The following is a 27,435-nucleotide window of genomic DNA, read 5'->3' as shown; positions in this document are numbered from 1 at the left end:
CTGAAGTAGGACAAATGTAATTTCCCCTTTCCGTCTTTCAAAATGCAGCAAAGTCAGAGTAGCGGCGAGGATGCTCCGGTGTCTAGTTTGTGTTATGACAGTGATACCATCTCCAATGCTCGACACATGCTGCATTGTTTGCACGCCTTTGTTCCTGCAGATCATCTGACTGTTACTGTGGCGATAAAAGTGAATGGCACATCTGTGGTATCTGGGAGCTTCATCATCTACGACTGCGAGAGGACTGGAGCAATACACCCCAAGACGTCGTGAGTCACACATCCATTGTCAACGCTGTTTATCTCAAATCCTTGATTTATTCGGGGGTTGGCGACGCTTGGCCAACTTACAGCGTCGTTCTGGTGCCCCACATCCAAATTCATTCACTGAGACACATTGGGTGGAAGTAACTAATTTCATTCAGTCACTCAGTCAATCAGTCATTTATTAGTCATATGAAATCATTCATCCTGTCAGCTCCGTCAACTGTTGCATCACAATTTAGTCCTTTCTTCCCCTCTTTGTGTGTGTTTATGGCAAACTAGATGGTTCTGGTGATCCATGGTGTTTGGTTATGGAATAATTTAACTGCAGTGTTGGGTGCAGTTGCGTCTATTGTTTTACAAATTGAATTTACCACAGACTCAGTAGATTCATCAGTGTCATTGGTGATGTCGATGATGGCGTCCTGGGATGTGTTAAATATGTGGTGAAAAATAGCACAACTCCAAAATCTTGAATAATATATGTGGTGCACAGTTGTGGCAAGGATCCAAAAACAGAACACACAACGCCATCATCGTGGCTAAAACAGTATTAGGCAAAAAAAAAAGCTTTTACGTATGCTGCCCCCTCTTTCTGAAATAATGCACAGAAGGACCTGAAATTGTCTTTAATTTAAATAATAGTGTGAGATTACAGAGGTCGAATTTTCCAGTGTTTTACAGAGGGTTAGAGAAAAGTCCAAAACATGAATACAGATTTGTGTAGCAGAATGTTTTCTCTTTGTACCCAATTAATCGTCTCGTGATCCCCAGAGTTTTTCTTGTGACCCTTGAGTGGGACTAAATGCCCTAACTGCATAGAAATAGCATGAAGTGCTTCACCTCAACCTGCTACAACAGTGAAATGCTGCTGACCTATTAATGCCTCAGAGCTCAATTTCTACTAATGTAATGTCCAGTTATATGTAGGTCACAGAGGCCATTGTTCTGTAGAGCTAATCAGAGGCGGACTGGCAGCACAAAATGTCTGTAGATCGACGGATCATTAATGTGGTGAGACTAATTTTCAAGGTTTCCCTCCCCATGTTTGTGCAAACAGAGAGCAAAAACTCAAGGCTGAACTGAAGTAATGATCACTTGACACCTAACAGGCTGCCTTTCAGACTTGCTAAAAATATTGTGAAACAATCAACAGTGTTTAAACACAGAAATAATTAGAACCAGCACACTCCATCCACAGGAGCACACTACATGTTTACACAAACCAAGTTTACAGCAAATTAAATTCACATGATGAATACTGTATTTACACAGTATCACACAATGCATATTTGCAGCATCAGCCAGCAAAGCCTTTCTTTTTTTAAGGCACACGCTCTCTTTACTGCTGGCCCAGGTTTGGATACGGGGCTGACTACTTTTAATTAAATCCCAGAGTGCTAGATACTTTCAGTTTCAGTTGTAATGGCAGCTGTAACTACTGTTAGGGGTTCACCAGCCATGTCACTGAAGCTGAAGATGAAGTAGGGCTGCCCCCAACTAAGAATTTTCCTAGTCGACCTATAGTCGTCATTTAGGGCCATTAGTTGACGAGACGCTCGCATGTTTACCATATCAATGTAATTATTAGATTATATATTTTGGGCGGGGCAACACAATGGTTTGAGTTGAAGGTGTGAGAAAGAATAGTATCAGTCACATTGTTAACACTGTGCTACATTACAGAGAAATACAAAACCGTACTAATGAACCTTCATTAATATAGGCCTTTATTTTATCTACAAGTGCACGTCACACACTGAGCGAGCCGCCTGTTAATGACGCTGTCGGCAAAGCAGTAATGATTGTGCTAAGTGGCTAATGGGCATGTAGCTACTTCCATGTTTCAGATGATACGTCATGTTTGTAGTCGACCAATGAAGATGAGTTTACATATCAGCTTGAGTTCGTCCTTCACCTTCTCAAAATGATCCCACACTTTGGATTTCCTGCCCGACATGTTATTAACTAGCCTGTGGAATAACCGCAGGTACCAGCCATGGAAATTAGGGGCCGGACACCTATTGTCCATGGGAGAGATGTAAAGCTCTGGGTAGCCCTGCACTAACATGATCAACTTTTCCGTATTTATCAGACTGAATATTTACAGAAGAAGGGAAAGATATCTGTCGGCTGTGATTGGTTTGTAACCTGACTCCTGTCTGACTGCTGAGTGGCCTCTTCCTGTGTCTGTCCTTTCAAATTAAATCCCCACATGGTCCAGTCATATAGGTTTTGATTTATTTTGACAAGACACAGCTCCTAATAGAGTTTCACATGTTTGTTTTGTTTTTGTGACTAAGCGACCAATGAAAACTTGCCAACTGGTTGACCAACATTTGGCTGACTATTAGGAGGCAGCCCTATATAGGCTATATTTATACCAGGGTTGGGAAAATTCTCGAATTTCCCAATGACCAGTCTGCACCTAGAGCTAGTACTTTAACTTTTGATGATTTAAGTACATTTTGTTGTTATTTCTGCACTTTTAAAGCAGAATATATCCACTTGAGAATGGAGAATTTCTACACTGTCTTACTTCAGTACAGGATGTGAGCACTGTTTCCATCACTGCCTTGACCTTCATCCACTGACTACTTGATTCGCAGGCGATCCCTCAAAACAAACCTTCCTAAATGAGACCTAAATACTTATAAACCACGATTACAGCATCACGGAGAAGTCATCCTGAGTCTCCACGGTATTGTAGATGAGCACTTATAGCTGGAAGCTGAAAAAACAGTGAAGGCTTGTCCCTAACCTCTGCCTCTCATGTTTTTTCCCCTGCTGTCTATTTAGGCCTCAGTGGGTAAATATTGCCGACACGTCCTCTTGGAGGGCTTATTGTGTATTTGGCTTACTCAAGGTTTCTCAGTGCAGGATCAAGTGTGGGATTAATATGCTGTAAACGTTAAGCCAAAGGAAATTGGATATGTATGTCTGGCTGGCCATGTTGATGTTTGTTTTTGTGGAGGACTGCGACTTGTATGGCCTGGTCACAAAGAGGGTTTTCTCATATCTTGAGGCAATCCAGCTGGCTTCCTCTCGCATGTTGGACCATGTCAGAGGATCCACTTTATCTGATGGGCAGATCTTAGGCTTAGAGGGGCATTGCTGTGTGTGTGTGTGTGTGTGTGTGTATGTGTGTGTTATTGTGTGTGTGTTTGGCTGATTCCCCGAGATTGAAATCGTTTGGGTGTGTCCCTTTTTGTTCACTTTTTGAAAACAGTCTGGAGGTGTGAACACAGCAGTTGCAGGTACATGTGTGCAAGACTGCACCCAATATGAGCACATGGCCTCGGTGCTCGGCGAGGTTCAGGAGTGTGAAATTAGACGGTGGTTTGTTGAAGGTGATAATGAGCAAAGTGCCATTCTCACAGGATGAGCATTGGGCCGCAAACTGCGGAGCTGCTATACTCTGTCTGATTTTAATCACTTCAAGCTGTTTTTTTTTAATAATCCCTAAAGAGAGTCTTACGAGCCACTTCTCCACAATGAAACTAGATAGCACAGTCTCTTTGTTTTGTGCCATCATTTAGGCCTTTTTGATATGTTAAAGCTGAATCTATAAATGTTTTTGGCTTGAAGATTTTTTATGTCATCTAAATGGGTGAGAGAGAGACCAAAAATACCCAATAAATACTCAACTGCAAGGCACAAAGTACATCTGCACACCGTCGGGCTCTAATTAAACAGTTTATTTCTCTTATTCTCCTCTCAAGGCAAGTCTGTACAACCCATCAACATCACATAGGAAGACCTATAAAAGTAAGCTACTGCAAACTGATTGTTAGATTGGAACATCTGCCGTCTCACGCTGTTTTAGTGTGTGATTTAATTACTCGAGCAAAAACAAATTTTCAGTACACAAGACGAGGTGAGACGATGTCAGCCCACGTACGTCTTGACGCTCCGCCAAAGTGCCGCAGCTAACGATTAAGTACATTATCGATTAATTGTACTCATTATTTTCTCAAATAATCAAGTAATCATTTGCTCTATCAAAAATGTCAGAGAATAATGAAAAGTGTCTATCACAAAGTACAAGGTGACGTCTTCCCATTTTTGGGAGTTTTGGTCCGACCATCAGAGTAACCCACGTCACTCACATGGGAAAACAAAAAGCAGCAAATGCTCACTACTGAGAAGCTGTAGATTGTTAATGCTAAGAAACTGTGACCTGAAAAAGGACAATTTATCAACTATCAAAGAAGTCGTCAATCAGTTTTCTCTTGATCAACTAATCAATTAATTGACTAATTCTTTCAGGTCTACCAGTTTAAATGAAGTACTGACGATACAAATGTCTTTTCTTAGATATATTTACTCATATTGCAACTTTCAGTCAAAGAAATAAATTGTCCGAGGCCTTGTAATTTAAATGGACAATAGCTACAACAACCAATGAGAGCCAACAGAAATTTACCCAACCATTCAGAACACAGTTCAGTCCAAAAGCCCAGAACATTTAAAGGGGCAGTCCAAGTGTAGGAGTCAAGGAGCTTTGGGGTACCCACTAGCTCACCTATTAGAGTCGACGCCCCATGTACAAAGGCAGCCGCCGATTCGATTCCAAGCCATGGCCCTTTGCTTCGTGTCATCCCCGCTTGACTCTAGAACTGCCCTGTCTTATAAATGAAAAATGCCCTTAAAAATTCAAGGAGCTATTTAAAGTCTCATCAGGGTTGGAATTTTTAACAGAAAGCCTGTGTTAAAAAATAAATCAATATATCAATTGAACTTTATTTACTGCAAATTTCATAAAGGTGAGCTGAGTTCAAAGTGCCTCACAGACGATTGTCAAGCTGATAATAAGACACAGCGTAGTGTAGCCCAGTGGTTCTCAACCAGGGATTTTTGAGGGACTTCCAGCAGTTTATTTTCACTCTTTAATTCACTAGACGTGAGCCCAATGTGAGTAAGAGTCATAAGAGTGACTATTCCAATCACAGGTTTCACTTCCTCCACAGTTGTCTCCTCAGCTGTCGTTGACAACTACAGAGCTATGGTCTTAATCTCATCTAACGACCAAAATATTTTCCCCCAAAGCGAAATTTAATCAAATGGAGGTCCTTGACCTAATGTGTGTCAATTTCTGTGTCTTCAACACTAAAAGAGGGTATGAACCACAGGTGTAGACCATAAAAAAACAAGATAGATAAAAACAATTTAACAGTTTAACAATTCGAAAGCAGTGCACATGAGACAATAAAAATAATGACAATGTGATCGGATAGATTTAAAAGCTATAATAACAGTAATAGTAATAAAACAGAGTGAAATAAAAACTAAAGAACTAAACAAAATAGATTAAAAAGACGAGACAAGAATGAAAATGATGACGTGTGAAAGATGTGAGACTTTACCAGTCAATGTGTGTAAATGATGCTATTAAGTTGCATTATGGAGAGCGAAGTATACAGCGTTTTGGAAGCTTTGCCCATACTAAGTAAGGGTGGGAACTGATACGGTAGTATCACTGTAGTGTTGGGAAGTAATGCCATAAATAAATTAAAATTGGCTGAATAAATCAATTGAAAGACAGACTTTTGTCTGTCGCTGGACAAGGATTTTTCTCGAAATCAAATCCAATTTTATTTATATAGCACATTTCATACAAAGTAATCTCAATTTGCTTTTACTTACAACATGTGTGAATAAAAACAAATTAAGTCTTGAGAATAAGTCATCCCCAGCCAACCCACCGGCATAGACATACCCAATCACACATCCCCAAAAGAAACACTAGAGAGGAAAAGAAGAGAGAGAGGGGGACAAATAGACAGAAAGAGGAACAACTAATCATAGGCCTGGGAGAACAGGTAGGTCTAAAGCTTGACTTAAAGGATGACACAGTTGTGGAGAATCTCAGATCATCATGCAATTTGTTCCAGAGAGTAGGGCCATGATGACAGAATGCACTTTAAACAAATTAGGTATAGTGTTAGTTCTGCCATGACACGATGTCAAGCTCAGCTCACATCCCAGCTACATCAGCTGGTGTCAAACAGCCCAATCAACTAATGGAGCAGCTGATTGATGGAAGAGAGTCAGCTGATAGATCACATGATTCCTTTCTATGCAACCAACTGGCGAATCTCATTCAGGGCGCCCTGCAACCCACCTCCACCCCAGCTCCTCCTTTTCATGATGTGTCTGACTTATCATTGCCATTTCTGTTTGTCATTGATGCTGCTCTGTTCTGTTCCGGGGGGGGGGGGGGGGGGGGGGGGTCTTTGCCTTAAGCCTTTCTATGTAGGCACATGGAAGGGCCGGGAGGTTTGCTCTCCCCGCCTTAGGCTTTCCATGTAGGTGCGTGGAGGAGGCCTGAGAAAAAGCAGAGAGGCCCCAGAACAGAGCCATTCCGCCAAATATTAAACTGCAAATGGAAATAAAGTTTTCTTTGACTAAAGTCGTCCTGACTGAAATTTATTTTGGATCATGGGTACAATTAGGAGACCAGTGTCTGATGATCTGAGGGTTCTGGGGGGTATATAGGCTTTGAGTAAGTCAGAGAAGTATTGAGGAGCCAGAGCATGAAGTGCTTTGTAAACAGTGAGGAGTATTTTGAAATCAATTCTGTATTTTATGGGAAGCCAGGGAAGTGTTTTGAGTATGGGAGTAATATGTTTTGTTTTTCTGGTCACGGTGAATACTCTGGCTGTTGGAGCCATCCCACAGTTTTCTTGGGGAGTCCGGCAAGAAGGGTGTTACAGTAATCTAGTCTGGATGAGATGAGAGCGTGTGCCAGTTTTTCATCATCAAACTGAGACAGGATGGATCTAACTTTGGAAAAGGTGGTAAAATGCTGTCCAGAAAGAAATAAGAAAGAAAGACCCCTGACTTTGTAAAGGTGCGTGAGAGAAACATGGCTCAAGAGAGGAAGGGCGGGGGGTCCACAGAGACTGCTTATGTATAGGGCTACACCCCTGATACCAATACCACCATCAATTCAGCTTATTGGTCCGATTCTCTATGGATTCCCTTATTGATTCCTGATTAATTGTCTGTGGCGAAAAAGGTAGACCTTCACAGGTTGAAGCATCAATACAACTGAACACACTTTAGAAGCAGAGTAGCAACAACGCCTGCATGTGACTCAGGTCATCATCTAAAATGGATGAAATTAGATAATATTTGTACAGCATTCATTTTCATTACGTGTCTTAGTCAAAAACAAATCTGCTGAGCCTGCCTGCATGGCGCTGATGTCATTATAACCATATTTACTTACGGTAAGGGATGTGCAGCTTGGTTGGGAAGCAGTAGCACTCGTGTGTCGAGTGTCAAATACATGGCAGTCCTGTTATTTAAGTGCCTGTTGCTTAGAAAGATGTTTCGGCATGTTGCTGTTGTTTCCACCCTTATTTTGTCATCTTTCTTTGTGAAGTGAAACCACACTTAATCCTGTTACTTCCTCTCTGCCATGACTTCTTTTTGTTTCCAGTAGTGTAGACGCATGAGTTTGACATCATTGTTTTGCAGTGCACAACTTTCAGAGAAACATGGCGGCCTTAATAGAAGGAAGTGATAAACTGGGACGCATACAATTCGGATGGATCGGACAGTTTGGAACTGGATCTCAGTTCTTGTCTGTAATACTAGAGACTACCATTCTGAATATTTCGATCTCCTCTGATTTAATTTTGACCATTATTTTCTCTCTTGTGAGTCCAGCAACCTAACAGAAGTGCGATGCCAAATCACCGGAGCACCCTTTAACTAGTCCATCTGTAATAAATAAGGATAAACATAAACAGAAAATTGGAAACATAATTTACTGATGTATTAAAAGGAAAGGTATTTCTATATTTGTCATTATCAAGGGAAAAAAATAAGGTGGTTAGTTTTTGGTTAAAGTTTGAACCGCACCAACACAAAGGGGAAGTTATGACTCGCAGCTTTAAGAGGTTTTTATTCATGACACAACATTCATGTGTTGTTTTTTCTGTGTGACTGTGTTTGTGTGTGTGTGTGTGTGTGTGTGTGAGAGAGAGTGTTTAGACAGTTCTCCCATGACCTGTTCAAAGTGGTCACTAGGCAGAGTGTTAATGACAACCAGACGATAGCATTCCAGTCTCACCAAACATCCCAGTAGGACAACCACCTAACCTGCCCTCTCACACCGCTTCGTTCACTCTCTTTATGTCTTTCAGCCGCACACACACACACACAAACACCCACACACACTCTTTCTCTGTTTTATTTGCTTTTTATGTCTCAAGTTTTCCCACTTCTCCTTTCTTTTCCCCTCCTTTCCCTCGTCCGTCTGTGTCCGTTTGCTGCCCTGTCTCCATCTCTCTTTGTCGCTCCCCCTGAAAACTCGTCTTTTCTTCTGGACGTATTTCTCTTTGACAGAGACGTGATTGAGGATGTGTGTTTAACCGCTGTGTCCACTGAGAGGCCCTGAGAGTGTGAGGCTGACTGTGTATTTAGTGTGTGTGTGTGTGTGTGAATGTGTGTGTGCATGGTCATTATGACTCGGGGTAGGCAGTGTCATAGGGTATTTACTGTCAGTGTTAGGTCAAGCAGAGAGAAAGAGTGTGTGTTTAAGTGTGTATATGTGTGTGTGTGTGTGTGTGGTGTACTGTATGTAGGTGTTTTAGTAGGACAGAAAGGGAGTCAGGGAAAACAGAAAAGCTGCAGCTGATAAGAGCCTTAAGGGGGGGCCGTCTGCTTCTAATCAGAACACACACACACACACACACACACACACACACACATGTTTCGATTACATTACTGCATCCCCTTACACACGGCCCACTCCAACTCCCCCCCAGTCTAAATACCTCCTTAGAGTGCTGCTATCACTGGAGGCGCTATCATTCCTAGTGTGGGACATCTGTCTCCTCCCGCAGGCAGTACAGTGACACACACTCGACTCACACACATACTGTACAGCGGTGTTCTAGTTATGGTAGTTTAGTTTATCTGAAAGACACACACACGCGTTTGTTCTCCATCCACAGCAATCTTCTCAATTACTCGTCTAACCTTAAAGGAACAGTTACAAATACATATTTTTTCTCTTACCTGTGGTGCCGTTTATCAGTCGGGATCATTTTGGTGTGAGATATCAATATAATGAGATATAATGGAACAAGATGGCACCCGGCTTGTGGTGATCAAAGCACTGTCTCTTTCCAAAAATTGTGACCCAGTTACTCAAGATAATCCACAGACCTTGTTGTGAGCAGTTTCATGTAGGAACTATTTTCTTTCAACCAAACTACACCTGCCAACTGTATCGCGGTGCAGACGGAAGCGTGCAACTACTCATGGACGAGAACCTTGTGCTTGTTACAGCACAAGATGTAAACATTAATGGCGTCCCCCTCAGCTGAGCTGTAATGTTTGTTAGCTCAGTTGTGCTAGTCAAGCTAGCAGTAGCTGCACGCTTCCTCTTGCGCGATGAAAGGAAATAAGTAGTGATTATTGTTGAGCTTTCAATATATTTTTTTGGTGTTTTGAGCACCACAAACAAAAGTGCCGTCTAGTTCTTTTATATTCAAAGGAAGGCAGACATCTCTACAGCTGATATCTCCAAAACTCTGCTACTCATATAACATAAGTAAGGCTGTAGGAGCGATGCCCCTAAATGTATTGCATGTGGCAAGAGTGTAGATTATTGCACATGAGTTCAACTTTTTAAGTCTCTATATATAGCCTAATATCACAAATCACAAATTTGCCTCAAGAACAAGAATGCATTTTTTCTTCTTTCATAAGTCTCATTATGTTTCCTCCAAGGATAAATCTGTGATGTTCAGTATTTTTGTTATTGTCGACAAATGCCATGAATGCGGGTGTCTGTCTCTCAGCACTTTCTGACTTCCCTACCATGTTTGTGGCTCTCAGCCCCAAACTCACTCATTTCTACTGAATGTACATGTTCAAAAACTGGTCGTGAATCTATAGTTTATTTTTTCTCAAGCGGGAAAATAATTTCCTAAAATAGCTGGGGACTGTAGTTTTCAGCAACCTCACTCAAACAGGAGTAAACAGTGCATTTTGGTCAGGATCACTTTAGTCAAAGACAACTTTATTTCCATTTGCAGTTTTATACTTGGCAGTATGGCTCTGTCCTGGGGCCTCTGCCTTTCCTAGGTCTACGATGAAAGCCTCTTCCACACGCTGACGTGGAAAGCCAAAAGGCAGAGAAAGCACACTTCTCTGCCCTTCCACGTGCAAACAAGGAAAGCCTGAGGCAGAGAGCGCAAACCTCCCTGCCCTTCCATGCGCCTACATGAAAAGCCTTATACAGGGAGAGCAGCAGCAAAGACCCCCCTGGGAACAGAACAGAGCAGCATCAATGACAAACAGAAATGACATTGATAAGTCAGACACAGCATGAAAAGGAGGAGCTGGGGTGGAGGCGGGTTGCAAAGTGGCTTGCAGAGGAAGCAGCAACAGTAGGCAGGCCAGAGCAGTTTAAATAGGGCGCCCTGAATGAGATTTGCCAATTTGTTCCATAAAAAGGAATCATGTGATCTACCAGCTGACTCCCTTCCATCAGTCAGCTGCTCCATCAGTTGATGGAGCTGTTTGAGATCAGTTGATGTAGCTGGGATGTGAGCTGAGCTTGACATCATGTCCTGCCTTAACTAATGCTATGCTCAGCTGTTTTCAGCTGTGGATGTGGTGGTGGAAGCAGTGAGTATTAACATCAGCAGAACGTTGTATGTGGGATTGACTCAAAATAATCTGCAGAGCCCATGTTGATCATAGTGAAAGAACATGTCATCCAGTGCAGCGGTGTGGCTCACTGATGTGTTTTTAATAGGTTTTAAACAACAATAGTGCTCCATGGTGCAGAAGAATTTTATCAGGCTTTAGACACACAGGAAATACTTGTTAGCAGGATCATGTCATGATTTTAGTGTTTTAATGGGGTTTGTTGACAAAAATATCACCAGACTTATCCGTTAACATTAAGATCAGGCTTTAGTCATCAAGCGTTCTTTTGAGGAACCAACTGACTTTCAGTCTCTCCTAAAAACAGTTCCTAAAAAGAGTGTCTTTAACTGTACATATGAGTGTTTCTTGGACAAATTAGCATGAGCTATAAGCTTCTGATAGACTTAATTGCCAAAATGTCCTCACTTAGGTGGTATAAAACTCATAATGGTGCTAAAAAAAATGGAAGTACATGAGACAGCACTCACACACACACACTCTGTGAGTGTTTTGTTTCATCTCAGCAGATTTGGCCCAGTCTGACCTCCTGGCTGGCTGTGTTGTAACTGTGGAATGAATGTGTCTGCTACTGTGACTAATCTTTACTTCCTTTTACTATAGTTCAACTTTGATGCCTGTAATCAGTTTGGCTTCTAAGTTTGTGTTACACTCAAAATAGGCCACATACTCAACTTTTGACTGTGTTTGCTGCATGGGAACAGATCAAGAGGGAGATACAGGGGGGAATTAGCTCAGTTCTATCCTTCTGTCTCAACTCTTTCCATGTGTGTGTGTTTCTATGTCAGATGTGTGAGCTGCCTGAGCACAAGGTGGAAGTGCTACTGGGACCCTGACAACCACCTGTGTGTCTCCAGTAAAGATGAGTCAAAGCACAACCTGCTAGAGGTGAGTAATTCTCTGTTTTCTTTAATCCATCAACTAAACAGGCACCTGCAGGATCTTATAATATTAAGATCCCACTAGTCACAGCCTCAGACATGATCCAGACTCTGCTGTCCAACAACTGTGCTGTAATGATCAGAGCCCAGACGAGTTAGGCAAGAGCAATCCTGTGGTAATTCAGTATGAGGTTACAAGTGTCTCAACCACAGCATGCAGAGAAATGTTGAAACCCGCTATAAAGTCTCAGGAGGTTCTGGTTTAACAGACTCCTCATGGGGTAATGTACCATTTTAAAGCTCCTCTAAAGTTTCTCTTTCTGGCAGTTTGATATCTCTGCATGTGGAACAGTAGATTCACTGTGTCCCTATTTTTTATTGGAAATTATTGCTAAATGTCAACACTGCTTGTTGCCAGCAAAGAGATAAATCTACACCTACATTTTCAGCTTTATATATCACTTCATTTTACGTAGGTGACTGTACAAATGGATTATGTAGATGTATGTTTGGCAATGTAAAGCCTTGTGAGGGTGTAAACTACCCTGAAAAACAAACAAATCAAATAGTGTAAAAGCTTTGGCACGAGCGCACGAAAAGGCTGTGAAACTGGGAAAATTATCCGAAACTACAGTGGCTTCAGTGAAACCAATTACAGCTCCCCAGATGTCCTTTGTGTGTGTTTCTGACAACATCAAGATGTTATTCCTGTCCCCTTCAGTCCAGTGGCCTGTGTGGCGTCTATCTAGCAGAGTTTGGCCCTGAGGGCGAAGGGGTCGTCTGTCCATTCACAGTACACTCTTAGAAATAAGGGTTTTTTAATGGGTTCTCTCTGAAGGGCTGTGGTGCTACCCAGATCTGCTTACTTGTGAAAATCTTTGTTCAAAGAAAGGGTTCTTCAAGAGTTCTTTGTAAGTCTAAGGGTTCCACTAACAACTTTTTTCATCCAAAGAACCCTTTGTGGAAGACAGAGTTCTTCAAGCATTGTTTAAAGTCAAGATGTTAAAAGATCCTCACACTTAAATATTCCAAATTTACCCACATTTGCAATTGTCTGGAATCTCATTAATCAATTCATTTTACTTGTGTTCTGCCATAGTTGATGTCTGTACCATCATGTAATGTCCTTCAATATCACACTGTCCACCGAAATTCGTTTTTTTTTTTTTTTCCCGCCCCTTTTTCACAGGTACCCAGTACTTGATATTTTGTATTTGGTACTAATGTGGAACCAAGTTTCGATTCCTAACTCAACTGCACCATGAGAAGCTGTGGTGCCAGTGAGTTCAAGGAATTTCCACTCCCAAAAAAACATGAATGCGAACCATTGGTGTTTTGGGTCGCGTTGGACCACATCAGCCGCAACCATTTGGGATTCCTCATGAGGCCTAAAACCCAGTTCAGACCAATGACTCGCGATGAGACGAAACCGTTTTAGAACATCACAAGAAATGTTGCAGCGGTGTGACCTTGCCATCTGAGCTCTACTCAAGCCGGGTGATGGTCAGTGCAACTCCGCTGGTCAAATCGCTGGTGGCTGGTTTAAGAATGTCAGGCACGTCGCTTGTTTCAACAGCCAATCAGCTTGTAGTAAAGTCCCCTGGTCAGGTCAAAATGACCTCAGATGGCGTGTTCGCTTGCTGCAGCAGGTGCTCCGTCTGAGTCCTCTGTTTCCTTCCTCACAGTGTGCCAGTGTTGGATGGTGGGTTGCTGCTGCTGCTGCTTGCTGTATGTGCTTATGTCCACCACACACACATTCTCACTGAATTGGCTCTGCTTACTTTTATTATTGTGGCATATTTATTATGAATACAGTCCATCTGGTGCTTGTTTTATATTTTTTTACCATTTCATTACTTCTACAAATGCAACTGTAGCCAGTATCTCACTACCACTATCCTCATCCACACTTTAAGAAGCTACAAATTATATTCAAACACAAAATAAGCCTGAAAAGCTGGAAATAGGAACGGAAGTACAGAGAGTTGTTGCATAGAGATGATACACCATCTCATCTAATTGCATTGGTTTAAACCGGCAGGTTTTTAGAACATTGCAGAACGGCGCATTACAAGTAGCTGCATGTTTCAACTCTCGTCTCGTTGGGAGTCTTTGTTGTAAAGTGGGCTTAAGGCTGCTGGACTTGGTTCTCTTGGCCCCCACTAACCTGTTAAACTTAAACCATGATTAGTGGGAGTTAGATGTATGGGTTATGTAGGCAGTTACTCTTTTTAGAGCCCCTCTGGGTTAGTTCTAGATAAAACCTGTGGAATATGAAAAGGTTCATGATAGAACCCCCTTTTGGGGTCTTGTTAGCACCTTTAGAAGGTGGTAAGATTCTGGACAGAGCCCCTATTACCCCTTTTCTACCAACATGGAACAGGTTATGTTCCGGTTCCTGCGCCTAATTTTAAACCATTCAGAGCATTTCAACCAAATTACTGTTTACTTCCATTGTGTATTGTGCAATGCCCTCTGTCAGTGACGCATCTCTAATTATAATGGTCCTGCTCAACACTGGTGGAAACGCGGTCTGGCTTGCTAGATAGCACTGAAGTTCTGAGAGTACTTAACGTTACCAGTTCAAGAACTAGAGCTAATTGGTTCTTGGAAAAAAGGGGTAAGAGAGGGTTCTGAATACAACCAATACACAATAGAAGGGTTCTTTTTCTATCACCTCTTAAGTGTTTCTGGATGTAATCTTTCACAGCTGGTTCTGAGTATAACGCTTCGTGTTGGGTTCTACATCCAACCCTCTGAAAGGGTTCTAGGTAGAACCTTTACAAAAGCTTCAACAAGGAACCAAAAAAGGGTTTTCCTATGGGGATAACCAAAGAACTCTATATGGTTCTAGTTAGTGCCTTTATTTCTGAGAGTGTACTGGTCCCAGTTAGAGGGGAGAGGATGTGACTCACAGTCCTCTGGTCAGTTGCTGGTCAAGTGGTCTTGTTCCAGTGTTTTATGGCTGTGAGTGTTTAACGTTCCGCTTTATATCACAAGACCCCCTGACAAGGGAAAGAGCTCGTTTTGTTAAACAAGTGAAGTAATAAAGACATCATTGCATTTTTCTAAGCAAACGCAATAAATCCTAGTCAGGCATGCAGTTCCAGATCCCGTGATACACAAAAACAAACATGTTAAAGCACAAGAGGCTTGCGCTTTTTAAGTCACTTTTAGTTATATGAATTTTGGCTTCTTTTTAAACATGAAAAAAACACCATTAGGTCTTTGTAATGTAGGTCATAAGAAGATGCGGAGGTGGTTTTTCCTGTTCTGCTGAGCCCATCACAGTGTCCGGTGGGTCTGTTTTTCTAATCCCTCATCGTCTCTCTATTTGAAGCTATTGTTGTTTCCCTCAGAGCGAGACTTTACCCTCTCATTTCCTCCTCCTCCAGATAAACAGGACAGGTATTTTGGGTTGCGGATGTGTGCAAGAGAGCTATTGTTTTCTTTAACTCCTATATGTCACTTCCTGCCCCTACACCCCACCTCTCCACAGAGTGCGGCTTCCTGTCCCAGCCTGATTGCCTCAGAGGTTCCACCGTCACCATCCGAGATGGCCCAGGACTTCACCTTATCCCTCAGCAACATCCAGGAGGTACGCCAGACAACCCCCAGCTATGGAGCTGGACTTGGACTTTGTCCAAAATGCATGTTGTGAAAATGATTGGAATAAAACAGAAGCATATGGTGCGTTTGCTTCAAGCTGAGTTAAACACAGATGGATATTCTTTGTGCTGCAATTCAGGTCAATGAATGAGCGAAACCTGAGTTTGGGTGATCTCCATGTTGTGAGACAGAGATGAAAATGAAGAATGAGCGAGTATCTTTATGCTTATGTTGCTCACGGCTCAGCTGTCTGGGCCCGCCGTGCCTCTGGTATCTAACTGTGACTAGCTGAGTTGTGTCTTTGTCAGCACAGTGTACAATGTGCAGTCGGTCTGAGGCAGCACACGCGGCAGGAGCTTTAGTTCACTCGTGTTCATTTTTAATTCGGCAAGTCCTTCCAGATCGTTTTTTTTTTTTACAACTCCTTTTCTCATCCTTAATCCATGCGGAGCGAGTCAGACGCTGATCCTGCATCACTGATAAGGACACGACTGGGATCTTCTAAAAATTCCAGTGCTGACTAGTTGCCAGGCGTGGTCAGTCACACGCCTAACCCTGGCTGGCCTTTCGAGCCCTCTCCTGGTGTGTTGCTATGGTGACAGACATTGAGTCACATACAGATACACACATACACACATGCACACACACTTCCTCAGGGCAGCCTGGATGTGACTGGCTATTAATGCTACCCTTTATTATGATAGTATATACAAGCTGACGTTGTTTGAATAATGCCTATATTCCGTTGCCAAGTCAACACAGCAGGGAATGTGGTGTCACTCATACTTGTGCTCTCCGAAAAGCATCGCCATTTCTTGACCCTTCTGGAATTTGTGGTGATTTTGGGTTGGTTCCCACACTTTTTTTTAAACAAACCCCAAAATAAACTATTTAGACAAAACTATGATAAACAGTCAAACCAAAACATGGAACAACAAGCCAGTGCTTGCAAGTTGGTCCTCCAGTATCTATTAGTTCTCAGACTGAACACAGTTCGAGGGAACATTTCAGTGTGTGGTATGTTGGAGTGTTTCTGGGAAAAAAGAGCCCTTCATGAGCCAAAAAAATCAAGCCTCTCTGGTGTCAGAAAGCACAGAGTAATCCTGGAGAGGGCGATAAAAGTAGACCAATTTAAGCTGGCTGGATTCACAGACAAATGGTTCCTTCCACTTTAAGCAATTACCTTTTACTGCTCTTACCTATCTGAGCTTCTTTATGGTCTTACCTTCACATATCTTGGCTCAGTTTAACTCGGGGTTCTGATTTTATGAAGAATGAATTCATATTCATTACCTTGGCTCCCAAGTGACTTGCAGAGGTGTGGGAGTCCAGATGTTTATGAATATGAATTTTGAATGCTTCTTTCCCTGGCAGGGACAATTATTGTGGGCTATTTCAGTTTCCTGGTACTCTTTGTGAGTTGCCAATTGTTACCAGACATGTTTGAGAGAGCATTTCTACTAAAGCAGCGGTTATCTCATTCTGAAAACAGCATGGTATCACAGCTTGCTGGCTTGTTATTGTTGAAATACTGTACATCCAGAGTTCCCGCGGATCCTTAAAACATCTGAAAAAGTATTGAATTCATGAATTTAAAAATAAGGCCTTAATTGGTATTAAAATGTCATTTCTTGTTTAAAATTCCCTCAGTGTTTATTGTTCAGGAGTTTTTTACTGGGAGCCAAATTATCCACAGAAGTCTCTTTTTCTCCCAAAAAATTGCACCTGGTGATTTAAACTGGTAAAAACACAGAATAAAGCAGTTTCACGTTGTGGAGGGGCTGCTTTGTTCAATCAGGGGAGACTCATACTGAGAGAAGAGAAGATTTATTTTCATGTGCACATAAGTATGAGAAATGTGAAGTCTTCGCCGATTATATCCCATCCTGATGTCATCTATTCCAGGAGGGTGCTAAAGATGTAGTAGATTAGGGCTTTTGATGAGCTCGTCCTGGGCTCTGGATAAGGTGACTGGAGGTGAACAGGGTAGAGGAGGGCATGACAATTTCACCTAAAATGACAGCTGACAGGAGCAGAGAGGAGAACAGTTTTCAGCTTTGGCAGCAGCGACATGAATGGCTGAAGGAGATTGTGACAAAGTTTGACAGGCTAACCAGGAGAGGGAACACCCATAGTCAGCTGGTTGGTGGGAGTGGGATGGAGAGAGAACTGTGAGTGGATATAGCACAAAGAAAGTCTTCCTGATTGAACTTATGCTGAGCCTCATATACGGTGGCCGACGTGCAAATGCTAATGGCCCCATCGAGAGCCAGTGTTTGGTTTGTCTGTTCTGGGCTACTGTAGAAACATTGCAGTGTAACATAGCAGACTCCTTAGATGAGGACCCACTCCATATGTAACAACATTTATTTCTTTTACATGATTTACAGAATGGCTCTTACATTACTGTCACACAGATCAGGACAGCGGAACGACAGGGGGAAGTGCAAATTCAATGAAAAATTGCCTATTTAGCCAAGATTTTGAGGCACTGCTGAAACCAGTACAAGGCAATGCATGTGAGGCTCTGTGTATTTCAGGGAAAAGGTTTTTTGAATGCAGCACAGTGGGAATTAGGGCATTAGAATCCCACATGCAGAGTTAGAAACACAAAACTTCGCCAAAAAACTTGCCAACAAGCGCCAGGTGTAGCAACCTCTTTAAACCAACATAATCCATTGAGAGGCTAAAAGAAGAACAGTCGACACCTGCGTGATGCACCGTTTGAATAATCCCGTTCACAATATACATCGAAAACTTTTTTCCTTTTTTTTTTTCCGTTTTAAAGTGAGAAAAGAGGAACGAAATGTGATGGGAACAGTGGATAAATAGACAATGATTATTTCAGGTTCAACCCACATGACATCATACCATTATCTTCACCTTATCTGCTCCACAAGACAAAAAAAGTCATGCTGTTTATGTTATAAATAATTATTCATAACATTAATTTCTGTAACCGCTTATCCTGCTGGGGGTCACATGGGGGCTGGAGTCTATCCCAGCTGACATTGGACGGGAGGTGGTGGCGCTGTTGCAATAAATATTTGGGCCAAACTGTCCGTAACCTAAGTATTCACTGTGGGTTAGTGTTTTTGTTTTCTTCAATTAATTCAGTGTTGCATTAAAAGAAGTCTAACTTTCCTTGAGCTGTAGGACCCCTGATATTTTTTTAAATCAGTGCTTTGCATAACAGGGGGAGGCCCTGGAGTGTGACTTCGGGACGGAGCAGCGATATGAGGCCACATGGTTGAACAGCTCGACTGTCAAGTGCAGTGGAGTAACAGTAAGTACAGACAATGACCTACCAGAAATAACTAGCGAGTCCATTTTCCAAATCTGAAAAAAGATCAGTTAAGCTGCGGCTCAGTTACTGTGCATTTACTGTTCCGGCGTGTTCATTATTGTAAGATTTAGGCCTTGTTTGTAGCTTGTTTTTATCGCAATTATTCTAAACCCTTGTTTATAAGTTGACTAAGAACCCATAATTATGTCGAGCAACAGCGAGAGGGAGTGAATGCATCATGCAGAGGCAAAATGACACACATTCACAGTGAGGAGATGCCCAGCACAATGTGTTTTACTGTTGCCCCCTCTACTTTTCTGCCCATGCAGCTGTCCACTAATCAGAGGAGCCAGATTTACCACCTCAACCTGAGGAGGAGAGGATTCTTTGGTAGACAGAGGGAGGATGTGTTTGTGGACAGCCCTCAGCCCATGAGAGGTAAGACACTGCACTCATTGTTATGTAGACATTCAAGAAACAAAAAAAAAAAAGAAAAATACAGTTTCCATCTGTTACGCTTCAGCTGCTCGGCTCTCCTGTATTTGCAGCGTAATTAGAAACTCACAAAAACAAGGGAAAAACTGACATAGCTGACACTGCCGCTCCCAGAATGCATTTCACCTGTGCACGAATGTTTTTCTGATGAGATTGGTGGATTTGATTAAACCTGGAAAGGAAATGAAGAATCGCTTACACGGACAAACAGCATTGGACTGCCTTTCGCTTGCAATAATAGTAGTTCATGTATTACAACACATAATTTGCCAACTAGTAATTTACCATAATATCATATTCTGCTACCATCTAATTACACATAATGATTATAGAACACGAGGAGCTGCAGTTGAAGGTGTTATCAATGCCTCCGACAAGCCATGTCCGCATGTATTGTTGCAAATACAATTTGAGCTCCATGACAACAGTGGGATGATAGAAAAGTGGCCTGCTCGTTGTTGAACTTGGCGTGGTGTCTACACTGCAGCTACGAGCCAGCCTTTGCCTATCCCAGTCCCAGATGTGCTGTTCGCAGTCCATGTGTCGAACATGTGAACAACAGCCCTGGGCCGCCGCCAGACACTCCGCTCTGTTGAGGACATGACGGTGGCTTCATAACATGCAGAGTCATCAAATTTTAAGAGACACACACACTTTATCGCACAAATGCAGACACACGCACACACTGCAGCGTGCACACAAATGCATGCACAGATGCACATGCGGGGATACAAATGGGATTTCTCACTGGGAGGCACATTGGAACATGAACATAATCATCTGTTTCTCGCTGGCTTTGTTCTCTGCCACTCCTCTAGCTCTCTGTTTTTTTCTGGTTTATTTTTATAGCCATGAATATATCATCCGACAAATGCTTCTGCTGTTTATTCAGAGCATGGAGCCCATATGGTTCATATAAGCTATAAAAGAATTTTTAGGAGCCTGAAGTACCATAAGTTAACCAGACAAGGCAAACACAGCTCAGTAATGCTGTATTATAATATTAATTGCCTCTCTGTCTCTGTCTTATCTCCCATCTCCCTTTAGTGGAGGTGTACAACTGTGGAGTGGGCAGCTCGGACTGCTCCCAGTGCTGGGGCCGAGAGGATCAGGGACACCTCTGCGGCTGGTGTGACAACAGCTGTAAGCCGAGAGACGACTGCCAGCCAATCATGGATCAATGTCCAGCTCCTGAGATCCACAAGGTAAGAGCGCAGCTTAAACATGAATGCAGACTACAAATGCTCACATCCATCCTCCCACACTGCCCACCTCCTCTCTGCAGCCTCCAGGCTCTGTTTTCAAGCCGTAAAATGGTGAATCATGGGGTCACTCACATGGTGCGGTGCCCCCATGCCCTGTCTGTCCAGCGTCAGCTGCTGAGGGAGTGTGTGAATAGAGTCTCATTAAAGCAGTTCACTCGGTAATAACACTAACACTCACTTAGCCACAGCCCTCAGGGGACTCAGCAGAGTCAATCTGCAATCACTCAGAAGGGCATGGGAACACCTTTTGCCCTATGTAACTACAGTATGAGTGTAAACTGTGTGGACAGGGTACCAGAGTTATATGTGTAGAGCTCTTTGTGTAGGAAACCGCAGGAACTAAAAGAAAGCAAATAAGAACCAGGAGAGGTTTTAGATTTGTGACCACAATAAGAGTGAAACCACACTGACCACAAGGAAAGTTTATCTTACGCAGGATCTGAGTGCGGTCACATCAACATGGTCATCACAATTACCGGCAGGGCCTTTCCTTAAACTGTTTATGGAGCTCATTTGCATGATCATATTCATTTGTTTGTCCGGCTGTGATGGGAGCATGTTCGCAGCCCCCCCTCCGAGCGTTCTCTGCCACTACCGAACCTTTTATTCTATCAGCAAAGCTCTTGTAGGCAGTCATGGGAAGCACGGCTCACATGATACCCAGTCGGCTTGAACTTCCTGTAGATAAAACCTGGTCGGCCCAGGAGAATAGGCAAGCAAAACAAAGCAGACAGACACACACACTCTCTCACACACACACACAAGATATTTCACTCAAATAGGCCATATTGAAGCATTCACGATTATCCCTGACTCTTTGTAGCTGTCAGCAAACTGTGACTAACAGGATGCTCTGTGAGAGTCTAACTTATGTGGACTTCTTACGTGACTGAAGTTAGCCGGGCTGAGATGCCGTATGCGTGGGTAGACCATTGTTGCACTACTCTCTCTCTCTCTCTCTCTCTCTCTCTCTCTCTCTCACACACACACACACACTGTCTCAGGAGAGAGGGTTGGATAGAGGATACTGGGGGCTGTGGTTCAGTGGGGTGTGTGATGCAATGCTTTGGCAGCCATGTTTTCCCAGAGAACCCACAGGGGTTTGAGCCCCGAGAGCTTCGGCTTAAGGAGGAAAAGATCAACTCTCCTTAAACATTCACACACATACTCACACATCCCGTTGTTATATAGTCCTAGTGACTGTGTGTACAGCAAAGGTAATGAAATGTGTTTTTCTTGCTCTGCTTTGTCACATGCAATCTCTATCACAAGCACCGAAATATCAATAACATGGAGGAGGATTTCATTATCCCTTAAACTTTGCCACGTAGCACCTAATTGTGAAAAATGCTCTCAATTCAACACGATGACGTAAGACAATGGAGACATTTATCATCTCTGCAGGCCCTTTATTCTCATGTTGTGTGTGGGCTAGTTCACTGTTTAAAAAAAAAACATTGATTAGAGGTACTCCGGCGTCCAAAACAGGAACTGCCAAACATAGTTTATCCACGACATGAAAAGAAAGAGAGAACAGAGGGATCTGGGTGAGACATAAATGGTTTGGAGAGAGGATGGAGAAGGGTACAGTATAGTGAGAAGCCTTTTCCTGTTTTTGTCCTCACGTCCTCCTTGATTAGTGTGATGCAGAGGAACTGGAGTGAGGCGAGGCAGATGAAAGCTCCGGCCTCACAGCGATCTATTCGGAAACAAAAGAAATAACAAAAAGCAAACATATGGATTTTATCAGTCAGGTAGTTTATCTGGCATGTTGCATGTCGTGCAATGCACTTTGAATATTTCTGATACGAATACATGGATGTGGAATAATTTAGTCCTCGAATGCGTTTCATAGCTCCAACATTCCTTGTGGAGGTTTTTTCACAGAGACACATTCACACCCTGTGATCTCCCTGGAGGCCTGGCAGAGTTTGCGCTGTAAATCAAGACTCACAGACTTGTAAGAGGTGTAAATGAACAGCATGCCAGCTGATGTTGATGTCAATGCTCAATGGCACCACAGAGACACACTAGGTGCTATGGGACGCATAGCGATGATAAATAACTCTGCTGACTGCAGAGCTCTGTGGAGAGGGTGGTTGCTTTTCTGCCATGCTACAGTATATGTGCTCACACATGCATTTATGTTGTGTTAGAGTGTTGAAGGTGTTTGAAGGAATGCAGATATGTGTTTATATCAAAGGAGGTATATATATACATATGTGTATGTATGGGTATCACTGATAGCCAAAAGCTTAAAGGAGCAGTGTGTAGGATTTTGTGGCGTGTAGTGCTGCGGATTGCAAATTTCAACCAGCTGAAACTTCTCCCATGTGCCAAGCATGAACTCACTGTTAGAATTCCCTCAGTGTTCATTGTTCATTGTTTTTAAAGAAGATGAATTAACTGCAGATGTCTCCTCCTGTGTAAAACAAACAGACAAGGTTAATTTAACCAAATAAAACATTGAATAATGCAGTTTGACAGTAACAATAAGTGGTTTTCCAACACTGCTTGGCTTGCACAGACAGTCTGCTACGCTAGCAGCTGCTAATGTGTGTTCGCCTTATTTCTCTGATAACTTAAGATCCAGACATTCAAGAGGTTTTTGCTAGTAGACGAATTATCTGCAGAGGTCTCTTCCTGTCCAAAACAAACAGACCCAGTGATTTAAATAGGTAAAAACATGGAATAAAGCAGTTTCATGTTACAAATCGGTGTTTCTCTGATGCTATTCAGCTCGTTGCAGATGGGCCACTAGGCCAGCACATGCTAATGGTGCTCACCTTTTTTCTCTGATAACTTAAGATCTAGACATCCAGCAGGTTTTTACTGGGAGCCGAATTATCCACGGAGATCTCTTCCTCTCCAAAACAAATGAACCTGGTGATTTAAACCAGTAAAAACACTGAATAAAGCAGATTCACTTTAAAAATCAGTGTTTTTCCAATGCGGTTTGGCTCATCGCATAAGGGCTGCTAACTACAGTAGCTAACAGGGAGGGGCTTTTAGCTATATAGGCCAACGCAAAACATGAAGTGTCTGGTTTGTCCGTTTTGGCACTGTAGAAACATGGCGGTGCAATATGGTGCACTCCATAAATGAGGACCCACTCACAGATTTGCGTTTCATAGGATAGCGAAGGCAGCAGCATGGTGGTTAGCACTGTTGCCTCACAGTAAGAGGGTTCCTCGTTCGAAATCCAGGGTTGGGGGACCTCTTCTGTGTGGAGTTTGCATGTTCTCTCTGTGTCACCGTGGGTTTTCTGTGGTTACCTTCTGCGGCTTCCTCCCACAGTCCAGAGACATGCGAGTTAGGTTAACTGGTGACTCTAAATTGTCCGTAGGTGTGAATGTGAGTGTGAATGGTTGTCTGTCTCTATGTGTCAGCCCTGTAATAGTCTGGCGACCTGTCCAGGGTGTACCCTGCCTCTCACCCAATGTCAGCTGGGATAGGCTCCAGCCCCTCCTGCAACCTCCAACAGGATAAGCGATTATGGAAATGAATGAATAGGATAGTGAAGGCATGACCTGCCCTACCCTGCCTTATTTTGCCTCTGATTGGCTTACATTGACATTCTTACCCTCACCCTAACCAATCCCACTCCTCTTGCCTAACCTAACCCTCTCAAGCAACAAAGGCAAAGAGTATTAACCAGTAAGAGGCAAAGTAGGGCGGGTCATGGCTTCGCTATCCTAGGAAACGCAAACTCACAACCCACTCCTTATATAAACAGCTCGTTCTAAGTTAATAAAAACACGACAATTCTTATTTTCAGGTGATTACACACTAAAGAAAACATACTTATTATATTATATTCCATTTCTGCCAATATATCCCCCTAAATCCAACACACTTGATCTTTAATATAACAGCAAAAACATCTGCATCATTTCCTGTGGTGTAGCTCCCACAGAAATACTGTAAGTAACGGGTTGGTTTGTTTTCACATGATATTAAAAGTAATACTTTCTTTCTTTACTTAACTGCCCTCCCCTTTTAGCTGGGAAATATAGGGTTTATTTATCTGCACTGTCACTCTTGCGGGCTTCAATTTATCTGTATGCAGAGCCAAACCTTGTCCCCTCACCTAGACCAAACAGAAATGCTGTTTTCATTCTTAAGCTCAGTTTCTGATAGAGCCGGAGCCGAGCTAATAACACGGAGGGGTCACGCTGACCTCGCCTCAGCCCGGGGGGTCATTCAGAAAAGCGTGCACGCCGCTGAGCTAGCTGTGCTACAGTGGCAAAATGAGGGTAGATTGCTTCTGTCTGGGCGTCGGAGATGCTATCTCTGAGGCAGCGTTTCCGTGGTGATTGGAGAGGTGACTGTCCTCTCTTTTCTTTCCGCTGCTCTTGAATGGAAAGTTAAGAGACCAAAGGCAGGGGCTGAAATGACGCGTGAGAGCACGCCTCTGAACAACGGCATAAATGGGACGAAGGAATTTGACGGAGCAGACGCAGGAAAACAGATGAAAGGGAATAGCACTGTGCATTAATTCCCCTGTTGAGGCTTTGCTCTCTCACCACCACCATCAGCATTCACTCCCCTCTCGACACTCAGTTCCCTAAATTGCCTCCCCACTCATCCACCTTTCTGCTGTGCTCTCCACCTCGCCTCTCCAGCCCTTTCTCTCTCTCTCACTCTGTCTGTCTCCTGTGGGATGTGAAGGGGGCTCTTAGGCTGCTCTTTATTTGCATGTGCTGTAGAGGATTAGAGGCTGAAGAGTCTCAGACTGGCACAGTTAAGAGTCTGCTTTGTGTGTGTGTGTGTGTGTATGTGTGTATACTTAAACCGTGTGTCTATTCTATTAGATCTCAGTCTTCAGCAGAAGAACACTCACACAGGCCACTTGTCCTTATCTCTCTGTGTGACACCCTCCCATGTCAGCATCAGAGACACCATCTCCATTCTCTTAATTCTCTGTCATGTTCATTATCACACATCATTAGTGGAACATTTTTAGGGAGGTAATCTACTTATGAGTTCTAATTTATTGTGCACATTACAGGGTTTTCACAGGCTTTCCTTCCCCTTTGTTCATTACTTCACTCTGTCTTTGTCAGATCTTCCCCCTGAGGGGTCCAGTGGAAGGAGGCACCCTGCTGACAGTACAGGGCAGGAACCTGGGCCGGAGGGCTGGAGCTGTGAAGGTGTCCATCGGAGATGTGCCGTGCATTCTCCAGCCGAAGCTCTACACTGTCTCTGTAGAGTAAGTACTATAACATATGGCTGAATTATGATTCACAAATTTGCATGTAGAAGCTTATGTTAATTGTTCCCGAAGTGTTTGCTGAAGCATAGCAGTGTGCAGCACTTTTTCCCCCTTGTGCTCATTTGATTACATTTTACATCATCCTCATTGTCAGAGTGACAAGATGGAAGAAATACAACAATGTCCCTATACATTAACATCATTTATATTTGAAAAAAAAAACTGCTGGAATGAGCAGTTGTGCTACAATTAGGACTGGTGAGATGATGGCTAACAATTACCTGTTGTCATGGTAACCCGACATGCTCTCAGGCAGGTGAGTGAGAGTCAGGTCGACGGCAGTGCAGACATAAAGTTCAAGTGGTGGAAATATTTGTCACATTTTAATAAAGCTTAAAGAAATCCGCACATGTACATCAGAGCTCTGAACAAAGACTGAAACCAGACCTGAAACTCAGATCTGACACATCAAATCTAAAAGACAGAGGAAGCTAGCTGTCCCACACTGGACGGCCTTACCTAGTGGGGAAAGCGTGGAAAAAACAAAGGGGTGCCAAGTATGGGCAAAAATTTGACTTCCTCTGATACAGGTTTTATAGTATATTTAAAGGTATACTATGGGATATTGTCTGTTACTGTTTGTAAACACTTACGGCAGCAAAAGTGAAAGCCAACCCCAAATTCACTTGCTGTTTGTATTTCAGTCAGGACCACTTTAGTCAAAGAAAACTTTATTTCCATTTGCTGTATTATATTTGGCAGTATGGCTCTGTTCTGGGGCCCCTCTGCCTTTCCTCGGCCTATGCACAAAGCCTCTTCCATGAGCCTATGTGGAAACCTTAAGGCAGAGAGAGCACACCTCTCTGCCCTTCTATGCGCAAACTAGGAAAGCCCAAGGCAGGAGCTGGGGTGGAGGCGGGTTGCAAAGCGGCTTGCAGAGGAAGCAGCAACAGTAGGCAGGCCAGAGCAGTTTAAATAGAGCGCCCTGAGTGAGCTTCCCTAATTGGTTGCATAGAAAGGAATCATGTGATCTATCAGCTGACTCCCTTCCATCAATCGGCTGCTCCATCAGTTGATTGGGCTGTTTGAGATCAGCTGATGTAGCTGGGATGTGAGCTGAGCTTGACATCATGTCCTGCCCGAACTAACGCTATGCTCAATTTTTTCTGCACTGTGTCAGCGATTTTCGTAGCTTCCTCTTGGATCTTGGATGCGCTCTGCTCATGGTCTGGCACCTGATCACTACCTTAATATAAAGTCCCAACCTTAGGTGTGCACTGTTCTCAGAAACGTCTCGAATACAGCCGAGGTCAGACTCTCTGTAGACAAATACAACGCCACACACTTCTAGTGGGTCATAAGTGATGACTGAGAGAAATTACTTCTGTGTGAGTCTTTACATTATTTTTTAGGAAAATCCTGCATAGTATGTCTTTAAGAAAACCCTTGCATGTACTTCACAGGCCTGAACACAGACTGAAACCAGCCCTGAAACTCAGATCAGACAGAACAGTGAGAGCTATGTGACATATTATATTTAATAGACAGAGAAAGCAAGCTGTCTGACACTGGACGGCCTTATCTTCAGGGAAAAGCATGGGAAAAAATGAAGCGCTGCCATGCATTAAAAAAGTGTGGGACCCACTGCAAGAATTTGAATACCAGCACACACTTTGTGGGCTACACGCCCAGAAACATCCCGAACAGAGAAAATAAGAAAATACAG

The 27,435-nt window shown here is 43.0% G+C and overlaps 1 protein-coding gene across 1 annotated transcript in view; it reads left to right on the top strand.

The window, feature by feature from the left end:
* Window positions 1-27,435, top strand: part of plxnd1 (plexin D1) — a 101,881-nt gene that overhangs the window by 25,107 nt on the left and 49,339 nt on the right. Inside the window, exons 7-13 of the mRNA XM_033628721.2 lie at window positions 161-269; window positions 11,747-11,846; window positions 15,339-15,437; window positions 18,645-18,734; window positions 19,064-19,172; window positions 20,277-20,434; window positions 25,561-25,706. Of these exons, the coding sequence (XP_033484612.1) occupies window positions 161-269; window positions 11,747-11,846; window positions 15,339-15,437; window positions 18,645-18,734; window positions 19,064-19,172; window positions 20,277-20,434; window positions 25,561-25,706 (811 nt within the window). The remainder of the gene's footprint in view (window positions 1-160; window positions 270-11,746; window positions 11,847-15,338; window positions 15,438-18,644; window positions 18,735-19,063; window positions 19,173-20,276; window positions 20,435-25,560; window positions 25,707-27,435) is intronic.

This window comes from Epinephelus lanceolatus, chromosome 8, assembly GCF_041903045.1.
Source record: "Epinephelus lanceolatus isolate andai-2023 chromosome 8, ASM4190304v1, whole genome shotgun sequence".
NCBI lineage: Eukaryota > Metazoa > Chordata > Actinopteri > Perciformes > Serranidae > Epinephelus > Epinephelus lanceolatus.
This window is presented reverse-complemented; position numbering and strand designations above follow the sequence as displayed.